This window comes from Microtus oregoni, unplaced genomic scaffold, assembly GCF_018167655.1.
Source record: "Microtus oregoni isolate MIOR12 unplaced genomic scaffold, Mior012 000015F_ref0000493, whole genome shotgun sequence".
Taxonomy (NCBI): Eukaryota; Metazoa; Chordata; class Mammalia; order Rodentia; family Cricetidae; genus Microtus; species Microtus oregoni.
Genome location: NW_024543074.1, coordinates 44,757,780 through 44,768,851, shown reverse-complemented (window position 1 = coordinate 44,768,851; position 11,072 = coordinate 44,757,780). Strand labels below are relative to the sequence as shown.

Here is an 11,072-nt window from a genome sequence, read left to right as displayed (position 1 = left end):
AACAATGTTCACATTGTGTCATTTTGTAAAAAAAAAAAACATATGGAGATCATATGAGGCCATTGCGGCTTCTAACATTGTGCTTTGCCGCTGTTGCTTTGAACCCTGTGGGCGGGCCTTGACTCCAAGCCCACAGCAGAGCCAGCTCTCTTGGAAGCTACTAATTTCTGCCTATTGCCCTACACAGTGTCCTCTGCATGCTTCTGTTACAGTGTTATTAGAACCACACCTGACACTGTCCACTAAGTCAATGGAAAGTTGTGGATTTCAAAGCACTTCGAGCTTAGTTAGGGGTGTGGATAGAGACAACTGCCATCTTTCGGCTAAGTGAACCTTGGTGCTGTGCTGGATTTTCCAAGGGGGAATAACGAGATTTCTGTGCTCCACCCTTCTAGTTAGCTAGAGCATCCCCCTCTCCCCCATAGAACCACAGTTCCAGCGCTTATCCTCGTGTCTAGCCTATTCTTGTCTCCTTCTTGCCTCGGTTTTTCTCCTGTCCAATCGATGATTTCTTCTGAGGACACACAGGAGTTCAAGACAGAGGTTCTGTTTCAGCATCCCAGACCACAAGATTTTGGAGATACCTGAAACCTGATGCATTGATCCTGCGGCGCACCGCCAGCAGAGGGCACTGTTTCCTTTCCATGGAAGCTTCCACCCACACTGTGGCCACCCGCCGCCTAGCAAACTCGCACACGCTCCAGGCTAGCCTTGGCCTGGCTCTGATTGGCAATGTCCCTATTGGGCTTGAAAGCTGAAACTGAGCCTTTTGCTTCCGTCAGAAAGAAATTCTAAATAACTAAGAAGAAAAAGGCTGGCTCGCTTTTCACGGCCACCAGGCCCACGTTGGGAAATTGTTGACTGAATGAGATGTGCCAGGGAGGGAAGGCGGGGATGTGGACCCAGAGCATCAATCCTGGAATGTATCTATCCGTCCGCCGCCTCCGCGGCTTGAGCGACGGGAGGCGGCGCCCTGGGCTTTGCTGGATGTTTGGCTTGGGCTGCTGTTGCTGGGCAACGGGCATCACCACAGCCTCCCGCTCATCTCGCCCCCGCTACTCCTCCTCCCAATAATTTAATTGGTGTACTTTTTTACTTTCATACTGTAAATTAGAAATGGAATGGGGAAGCTGTGTTCCTCTGCGCCCCAAGCTGTCGAGAACATTCTGCTCGTTACAAAATGTACCTAGGCCAGCGACTAGCAGAAACTCTGGGGGTCCTCACTGAGACTGATGGAGGCGCTGGCCATTCAGATGGCAGAGGCTCCCGGGGGGAGGTTAGGGCAAATGCGCATTGCTCTAGAGAGGTGAATGATGGGGACTGAGAAGAAGATACTCACTGTGAAGAAATCCTCTCAAGACCTTAGTATTATTGTCACAACCAGGCCACTGCCTGTTATCTTTGGTATTTAAGTGTCTCTGCACTTCCCACCAAGAGAATTTGTTTTCCTCTGAGAAAGGAATGGATTAAGGCATATTCTCCCTCCCTCCCCCCCCCCACCCGCTTCCTCTGCTACACCCTGCTCTCTTCTAGACCGTCTCTTTTTCCTCCTTTCCTTTCCACATCCTCTCCTCCCTGGCTCCCTTTCGCTTTCCCTCAGAGGTTCAAGTCCAGAGGTGTGGCCGTTCCCCCACGGTGAGGCCAGTTCCTGTAGACAAAAGGCCACTTGGAGAGGAATAAAGAATCTACTTATGGAACTATTACAAAAGATCACACAATTTCTTCCAGAAAAAAAAGCTCCCCCCTTTAAGTTTTATCTATGTTGTGTGTGTGTGTGTGTGTGCATTTTGCCTGCATGTATGTCTGTGCACTGCATGCATGCTTGGTGGTGGCTTTGGAGGAAAGAAGAAATCAAATCTCCCGGATCTGAAGTTACAGAGATGGTTGTGAACCACCATGAGAATGCTGGGAACAGAGCAACCAGGGAGTGCTCTCTACTCCGGAGCTACCTCTTTAGCCCCCTGGGAGCATCTTTATGAAGATTGGTGGGTGCTTCAGCTCACTTGGTGGACGTTTAGGTAGGTAAGATAAGGATGGTTGAGAAAAACGAGTTAAGAAAGACAGCGTCCACTTGGGAGGCAGAAGCAGGCGGGTATTTGTGAGTATGGGGCCAGCCTGGTCTACAAAGTGAGTTCCAGGACAGCCAGGGCTACACAGAGAAACCCTGTCTTGAACCACTCCCCCAAAGGAAGAAAGATAAATTAAAGATAAGTGAATAAAGACAGTGGATGCCAAGCTTGACAACCCGAGTTTTATCTCTGCAACCTGCACAGCAGAAGGGAAGGACTGACTTCTGAAAGTCACGCTCTGACCTCCACACATGCGCCACGTCACATGCGTGCCCACACACACATGCATGAAATACATTAAAATGTAATAAAAAGCTCAGTGGGTGTGGCACACGCCTTTAATCCCAGCACTCGGGAGGCAGGGGCAGGTGGATCTCTGTGAGTTCGAGGCCAGCCTGGTCTATAAAGCGAGTTCCAGAACAGCCTCCAAAGTTACAGCGAAACCTGTCTTGGAAAACAAAAACAAAAACAAAGGCAATAAAATATTAAAAAATGATATTGTTGATTCTGAAGATGATAGTTATTATTTTGAGACAGGGCCTCAAGTAGCCCAGGCTAGCCTTGAACTCCATATGTAACAACATTCAGGATGACATTGAATCCCTGATCTTCTGCCTTCATGAGGTTACAAGTATGTACCACCAGACTAACCTTCCACTGATTCTATTGTAAAAAAAAAAAATTTTTTTTTTAGACAGAGTCTCACTATGTAGCCCTGACTAGCATGGAACTTGCAATGTAGACCAGGCTGGCCTGGGACTCACAGAGATCCTCCTACCTCTGTCTCTTGAGTGCTGGGATTGAAGACAGATACCATAATGTCTGGCTTAGAATAAAAAAATATTTTTCGGTACATAGCAAGTGTATAAACTGACTGCATGACCACTCCAAGGTATGGTTAAGTGGAAAGTTCCTATTGTCGCTGTGAGGGAGAGTACGACCAGAGACATCTGGAAGAGTCTAGAGCAGGCAGAGAAAGTAGTGGATTGCCATGGCCAGCACACTGGGCCTGCTATGAATGGGGACAGTGAGAGAGGAATGCAAAGAGAATTCTAGCGGAATCCCTGCACAGGCGTGCCCAAAGGCCCATCTCTCAGCTGATCCTAAAGTCTTTCATGTTGCTAGCACAAACCAGCACAGTCGATAGGAACACGCCTGATGAGACTGAGATGCCACTCTGCCATTTACTGGATGTGAGCCTGGACAAGTTTCTCCCCACATTTGCAGCCTTTAGTTTCCTGATTTAAAACCTGGACACTGACAGGGTGGGGACATGGCGGGGACATGGCTCAGGACTTAAGAGCTTGCTGAGCCAGCATGAAAACCAGAGTTCAGATCCTGGAACCCATGCAAACGCCAGATGGGCATGGTGGTGCAGCTGTAATTCTAGCCTCTAGGCAGAGACAGAGGATCCCTAGAGTGAGCTGGCTAGGGAGACTAGCCATATCCGTGAATTCTGGGTTGATTGAGAGACCCTGGCTCATTGCATAAGGTGAGAGAGTGATTGAAAATTACTTTAGCTATCAACCTCAGGCCTCCACATGCATATGTAGCCACACACGCCCCATGTATGTGCCTGTACACATGCAAACATGCATGCACGTGAGCATGCACACACAGACAAATGGGGTGAGTGAGGAAAACACCCAGATACTAAGAGTCTATACCATACACATGGCTTGGTTAATAACGGTGACATATTGAAACTGGGCCTGGAATAGACTTGACAGACACAGCTTACAGATGCATTACCTGTGCCCTGAATCTTCATCAGCCAGGCAGGGCGGCTTGTTCAAGAATAAACCCCACCTCCGTCAAAGGCAGTACAAAGTGTATTAGCAAGCTTGCCGGGGCTGTGACTCATGTCTAACAACAATCAACTTGTCTTCCATGAAAAGGATTCAATTCTCCTCCTTTGGCAACCTTTACCACCTAAGTTGCCTTAGCAGTTCATCTTTCTATTATATTTATTTATTTACATGTGTCTGGATATATTTCATGGTGTGTGTACGCATTTGTGTGGGTGCAAATGCATGTGTCTGCATGTACATGTATGCCCACATGTATGATTCTCAAAAGACAACCTCAGGTGCTTTTCCTTAGATGCTATCCACTTGGGTTCTTCATTTGATTTGGTCTTTTGGTCTTTTTTTTTCCCCTGTGGATTTTCGTCCATTTGTTTGTTTCCTGTTGGGACAGGGTCACTCAGTAGCCTGGAACTCTCCAGATGCTAGGCTGGCTGTCCAGTGACTTCCAGGGAACCACTCATCCATTTCTGCTGCCCCAGCACTGAGGTTACAAAGACATGCCACCGCACCTGGCCTCTAAAAATTATTCAGATTTATTTATTTTTGTGCATGAGTGTTTTGCCTGTATGCCACCTGAGTGCCTGGTGCCCATGAAAGTCAGAAAATATGTCTGATCTCTTGAACTGAAGTTCAGAGGTTGTGAGCCACCATGTAGGTGCTGGGAACCAAAGCCCAGTCCTCTGAAAGAGCAGCCAGTGCTCTTAGCCCCTGAGCCACCAGCCCCAACACCAAGCTTTGTGTTTGTTTCCTTTTTTGCAACAGGGTCCCTCTCTGTAGCCCTGGATGGTCTGGAACTCACTTTGAACACCATGCTGGCCTTGAGCTCACAGAGATCCACCTGCCTTTGATTCTCAAGTGCTAGGATTAAAAGCAGGTCCCTCTACACCTGGCCACCAGGAGGTTTTTTTGTTTTTTGTTTTTTGGTTTTTTTTTTTAAATGTGGGTTCTTAGCACTGGGCGGTTGTGGCACACACCTTTAATCCCAGCACTCAGGAGGCAGAGGCAGGTGGATCTCTGTGGGTTCGAGACCAGCCTGGTTTACAAGAGCTAGTTCCAGGACAGGCTCCAAAGCTACAGAGAAACCCTGTCTCGAAAAAACCAAAATAAATAAATAAATTAAATTAAATAAAAAATAAAAAAATGTGGGTCCTTAGTATCTAGTTCGGGTTCATGTGTTTGTGAAGCAAGCACTTAACCAACTCAGCTCCCTCTCCAGCCCCCAACCTATGTTTTTCTTTCTTTTTTTTTTTTTTTTTTTTTTTTTTTTTTTTGGTTTTTCGAGACAGGGTTTCTCTGTGGAGCCTGTCCTGGAACTAGCTGTAGACCAGGCTGGGCTCGAACTCACAGAGATCCTCCTGCCTCTGCCTCCCGAGTGCTGGGATTAAAGGCGTGCGCCACCATCGCCCGGCTGTTTTTCTTTTAAAAATTAAACACACAGTTCTTGGAAACTTCCCACACGCTGTCGTTCTCACTGGCTTCCCTCACAGTTCCAGAACCGTCCTGGCTTGCATGAAAACAGCAACGGTTCCTAACACCCGGCTGTGGATTTATTAATTCTTAACTCTTAGCAAGTGATTTCTTTCACTCGGAGGTCTGCAGGATACTGGAGAAATATGAAGATTCTTCTAGCGGCTGGAATAGCTCTCCAGGGAGGTAAGATCTCAGTAATTGCTGGTTTTTTACTACTCCGTTAGCTGGGATCCTGTCTCTCAAGGCCATCATATCTATGCCTGGGACCTTTGTCATCCCATCTCAACCAGGCTTTCCCTTCACCGCAGAAAATCTCTAACGTTTCATCCTGTCTCCTGGAGCTTCAACTACGCAAATTGCAAATTGCTGTGATTATTGCCTTCCCACAATTTCTCTGCAGAGGCAGAAGATTTAATTTGCATTTTAAAATAATTCATGCAGGCTAGAGTTCCAGGCGAAGGAAGAAGAAAGGATCAGCCCAGGGTCTGCATTTATCTGTGGTTCGTGAGTCCTTTCTTTTGCAGAGAAATCTGAACTCTTTGGATGAAGAATGCGTGAAGGAGGCAGGGGAAATCTGGGGGAAAGGGGAGACATTACATAGATAAAACAGGAGCAGGGTGTAGCTGGTGGGTAATGTTTGCCTAGTAAGGGAGGCACCCTGGATTCAATCTTTAGCCCCAGGTAGCTGGGGTAGAGTGGGGTGGGGTGGGATGGTGGGATGGGGTGGGGGGTGTGTGGTGCATGATGGTCTAGCAGCCTGACAACCTACTTCCTGGAGCTCACAGGGGAAGGAGAGAACCCACCCCTAGTTATCTTCTGACCTCTGTGGCACATGAGGACCCACATTCCCTCCCTCTCACACACAGTAAGACCATAATATTTTAAAGATTTGTGTTTATTTGTGTGTGGGGGTGTGCCCATGTAGAGGTATGCAGTCCAGAGGGGCAGGAGGTTGTGAGATGCCTTACGTGGGTGCTGGGAACCAAACTGGGGTCCATTGCAAGAGCATTATATGCTTCTAATCGCTGAGCCAATAATATTTCTCCAGCACTGAGCTATTTCTCCAGCCCCAATAATAACATTTCTTTTAAAAAGGAAAAACAATTACAGCTAAGAGAAGTGTATCACACACAAGCAGAAATAGAAACAGGAACTATTTATTTCGTGGCTTTAAATCATTCCATGAATGACTGCTGGACTATCTTTAATGATTTCAAAGGTCTCACTGACGTATATTGGGGGTGAAGTCACACCCCTGTGCCACAAGAACCACTCAGCATGACTGATTACATGCAAACATAGTTTCCAAAGACAGCAACATCATGATAGGATACAAAAAGTTGATTGAGTAAATAGATTTCACATTTTTTTTCTTTAAAGGGGGGAAGGAAGGGTACTATCATGACTCTGCCATGCCCAGCCGGAAATCTTGGGCATAGCCACAAGCCTGCTCCATTCACAGGAAGGAACAAAGGTCCAGAAGTTACACTGCTCATCCTAGGTCACTGGACCAAGTTCTGCATTGGCTAGTTCAAGTGTTTTTGTTTTAAAATGGATTTCATACACTTATTTGTTCAGAACTTTCATATAAAATAACAATCGTTTCAATTACTATTAAACAGTTTTTTTCTCATGTAATAATTTTTTCCTTTGATTATAATTTTTCACCCATTGCACAGAAAACCACAGGTTCAAAATTCACAATTAAATCACAATTTTAAAAAAATTAAAATTTCATGCCAAATCAAAGTAGCCACCAGTTAGTGTGAAATAAATTTACATTTGAGTAGTTTAAAGTTATTTACCAAAATGTCTCTTTTCTATCTTTGTTAAATCACACTTACTCCCAAGATGTACTTCTTTTGGTTTGTTTTTGCTTGTTTTGGGGGGGTTGGAGGTTGTTTGTTTGGTTTGTTTTGAGACAGAGTCTCTCCGTGTAGCCCTGGCTGTCCTGGAACTTGCTCTGTAGACCAGGCTGGTTTAGAACTCACAGAGATCCGCCTCCATCTGGTAGGATGAAAGGCATGCGCCAACCACACCCAATCACACACTTGTTTCTCAGTATTTGATATTCACAGTACAATTGGAATTGGTTACATTCATTAGGGTCACAACGGTTATTCCGTGTTCAAGATTCCAGAATCTGTGCTGCCTACGGTGAGGTAGATAAACATATTTAGTGTTGTTGGCTAGGACTAATTTCCCTTAGACTCGATCATCTCTTTTTAAAAGATAGATTTCCAAAACAGTCAGCAAAAGACTGAAAATGTCCTCGTACTTTGTCTAAAAGTGGAAAAAAAAAAAACCCCAGAATTTCAAAAGGTATTATCAAAGTTTCCATACCTCATTTTTAAATTTAAAAACAGAATAAAAGCATCCAATTACAAAGATACTACAGATCTTAAAGTCACCATCTTTGAATATCTAGAGAGCCTGACTCCACTTCTGGTTTGGGAATCTGTCCATGCAGAGGCCTCTGGTAAACACCTCCAGGGGCCAGACCAGCTGCTGCCCCTTAACCTTTGACCCTAAACTTCAAGTCTCCTCCCAAGTTCAGACCTGTGAAGTTTCTTCACAGGGACCTCTCTCAGGGAACAAGAATCCCATTTCTATAAACACATCAAAGTTCAGACAGAAGGTGGAGGCCCATCTGGGTAGGATAGTCTGCGATGGACAAGGTGGGAAGTGGGACAGGCTGCAGGCGTTGGTCCTGTCTTGGACAGGCTTAGATGGTATGGCACATGCCCTGTATGGTCAACCAAGGCATTGGTGGCTTCATGGCCATTCAGGTTGGAGGAGGCAGACTGGGCATTAAACCAGCTAAAGGCCCCGGGGTGGGTCGACGAGAGATTTCGGTGAAGGATGGCAGGCCACCACGGATCTTGGTCTTTTTGCGGGGAGCCATGGGGGAGGCACCCAAGAACTTGCTGAAGGAGCTTGACTTCTTCAAGCCACGAGCCAGGTCCTGGAGCATCAAGTCGTCAGCCAGGACGCCTAGAAACGCGCTAGTGGTGGAGCTGAGGATAGTGGCAGCCACCTGCACGGGGTGCCTCGACACAAGGCTCCCACTGCCACCACTGGCCCCATCAGGCTCCGTCGTAGCTTGCAGACCAGGGTCACCAAGTAAACGACGCAGCGCGTAGGAGGAGCCAGGCCGCAGGTACTGGTAGGCACGACGGCCGCTGTGGTCGCGGACGTGCACTTGGGCGCCCAGGCGCACCACTAACAGCACGGCTGCATCCTCGTGGCCGTGCAGGGCCGCCAGGTGCAGCGGCGTGTAGCCACCGTGCGAACGCGCGTTCACGTCCACGGGCACGCCCCCACGCCGGGCCACCTCCACCAGCTGTAGAGCCATCTCCCGATCGCCGCTCTTGGCTGCCCAGTGTAGGGCGGTGAAGCCTGACATGAAGTCACGCTTGGCAGCCAGGCCGCGGTCCCGCAAGAGCAGCCCGTGTAGTTGGTGGCTCCAATGGCCGTTGGCCGTGCGCACCAGCCACTCGTGCTCCGTGGGCTCTAGGGGCACAGCGGGCGGTGGCGGCGGCGCGGCAGGCACCTCCTCTGTATCCGGGCTCAGCAGGCGCGGGCCCGCGCGCGACAGGCGCCTGAGATGGGGGGAGCGGCCAGGTCCCAGGTGGAGGCCCAGACCCGACTCTTCTACCGAGAGCCGCCGCAGCAGCATCGGGGAGGCCCGCGGGCTCGGTTCCTCCGAACGCTGCCTGCGCAGGCCTTGCTCCTCCGCGCGGATCCGCAGCGCCGCGGGGCCGGAGACCACGCAGCGCACCGGCAGCATGCAGGGCTTCTGCGGTGGCATTTGAGCCGGGGGAGGTGCAGGCTTCGGGTCTGGCGACTCTGTGCTCGGCGAGGGTGCCCCCGACGGCACACTGACCGGTGTGGCTACCTCTGAGGCTCCCTCCGAGGGCCAGGGCAGCTCCTGATCCTCGGGTACCCCAGCCTGTGGCGCTGAGCTTGATGGAACCCCAAGCTGGGTGACCCTTGAGGGTGGGGGCTCTGAGGCAGGCTGTAGATCCGATGGTGCGGACAAGTCCTCCTGCGGTTCCTCGGACGGCTGTGGGGAAGGGGAAGCTCCGGGGACGCAGGTGTCCTCCGCTGGGATGGCAGTGCTCTCGGCCTGCGTGGCTGGCACCCCAGGGCTGGAGGGGTGCGGGGGCTCTGGTCTCTCCGGCGGTCGCGGCTTTTTTCTCAGCACCACGAACTTGACCCCATCCAGCTCCTTCACCACCGCCACGTTGTTGACGAACTTCTTGAAGCGGTCCCTGCGGGCTGCGCGGCCACGCGGGTCCCCAGCGTCCAGCAGCGGCTTGAAGCGACTCAGTAGCTCGGAGTTGCGCACCTGCCCGCCGTGCTCCAAAAGGAAGCCCAGCACCGCCGCCTGGCTCACCCCTGCGGCGGCTGCGGCGGCAGCGGCGGCGGCTGCCAGCGCCATGCTCGGTCGCTCCAGCCGCCTCGCCAGGCTCACCTGGAGCTCTGATCCCCGAAGCTGGACTGCAGTCACGCCCTCCCCGCCGCACTGGGACGTCTCCGGGCGAAGGGCACTTGGGGCTCCTGCCCTCCGCCTGCACCGGGCCGGGCCCCCAGCCTGGGGGATAGATTGCTGCCGAGAGGTCCTATCCAATGGGTGCTGGGCTCCATGCCCCTGAGCGGTGCTCGGCTTACAGGTGACAGCTGCCACTGGAGGTACAGAGGGAGTGGGGGAGTGGAACCTCTCCGGGCTACCCCACCCCAGTCGCGGAATTAAAGGCACAGCGCTGCTCTTCCGCTCTGCTCCTGGTTGCTAGGTGGGTGTGTTCCCTGGGGATGTTGCCCTGAATGGGCGAGGCAAGGATATTTATTCTTTTCAGCAGTATTTGCCACAAAATAAAAGCAATATTTTACATACGCATGTCCTTGCAATATATATATATATATATATATATATATATATTGCTTCAATACCTCTCCAATTTCTGAAGCATCTCCTACAGGAAAACGGATTCATGAAATTCACAGCAAGAGCAATTCGCTGTGTGTGAAATTGAATGCTCGGCCCTAGAGGCTCACGAAAGGTTTAGAAAGCAGTTTTCTTATGATAAAATAATACTGTTTTAAATGTGGAGCTTTGACATTTGCATTTTCTTTATTATTCATTGAGTGGGGGGTGTGTGTGTCCGTGTCCTGTAGGTTAGAAGACAACTTGAGATAGTCCGTTCTGGCTTTCCATCGTATGGGCTCTGGAGCGAATTCAGGAAAAGCACGCACATTTCCTAAGTGAAATATTTCAAACACACCCCCTTTCTTTTGTCTCTATATGTACCTCACATATGGAAGTTGGTATGGAACTTGCGATGCCACTGCCTCAGTGTTCTGAGTGCTGGGTTATAGGTGTGCACCAGTATGCTTCCCCTAAAACAGCCCATTTTAACATAGGATTTCAGGAATAAACCCACAGGAAAACACAAAGAAGGAAAAAAATACTACCAGAAATGACCACTAACATTTTGAAGTATTTTCTTCTACTATGTATGGGTATGTCTGTTACATTTAAAAATAAAAAGGCAAAGTAGGAACTATATTGGGGCGTTAAACATGGAACCCAAGGCCCCCCAAATGCCTGACTACACCACCACACCTCCAGGCCAAGCTGTTTTTAAAACTTCGGTTATTTCATAAATATTTATTGAGGACATAGATTGTGTTGGGACCTCTTCAGGCTTTGATGCGTGTTCAC

General features: G+C 49.4%; 1 protein-coding gene across 1 annotated transcript; it reads right to left on the bottom strand.

Moving 5' to 3' along the window:
• Positions 1-6,214: 6,214 nt before the first annotated feature.
• Positions 6,215-10,106, bottom strand: Sowaha (sosondowah ankyrin repeat domain family member A). Its single transcript, XM_041665602.1, has one exon. It carries the CDS (start codon positions 9,789-9,791, stop codon positions 8,133-8,135), a length of 1,659 nt encoding a protein of 552 aa, XP_041521536.1. The 5' UTR covers positions 9,792-10,106; the 3' UTR covers positions 6,215-8,132.
• Between the last annotated feature and the right edge of the window lie 966 nt (positions 10,107-11,072).

Bases quoted from the DNA above. Each gene is read 5' to 3' on its own strand.
- Sowaha (XM_041665602.1), bottom strand. From the start codon at position 9,791: ATGGCGCTGGCAGCCGCCGCCGCTGCCGCCGCAGCCGCCGCAGGGGTG.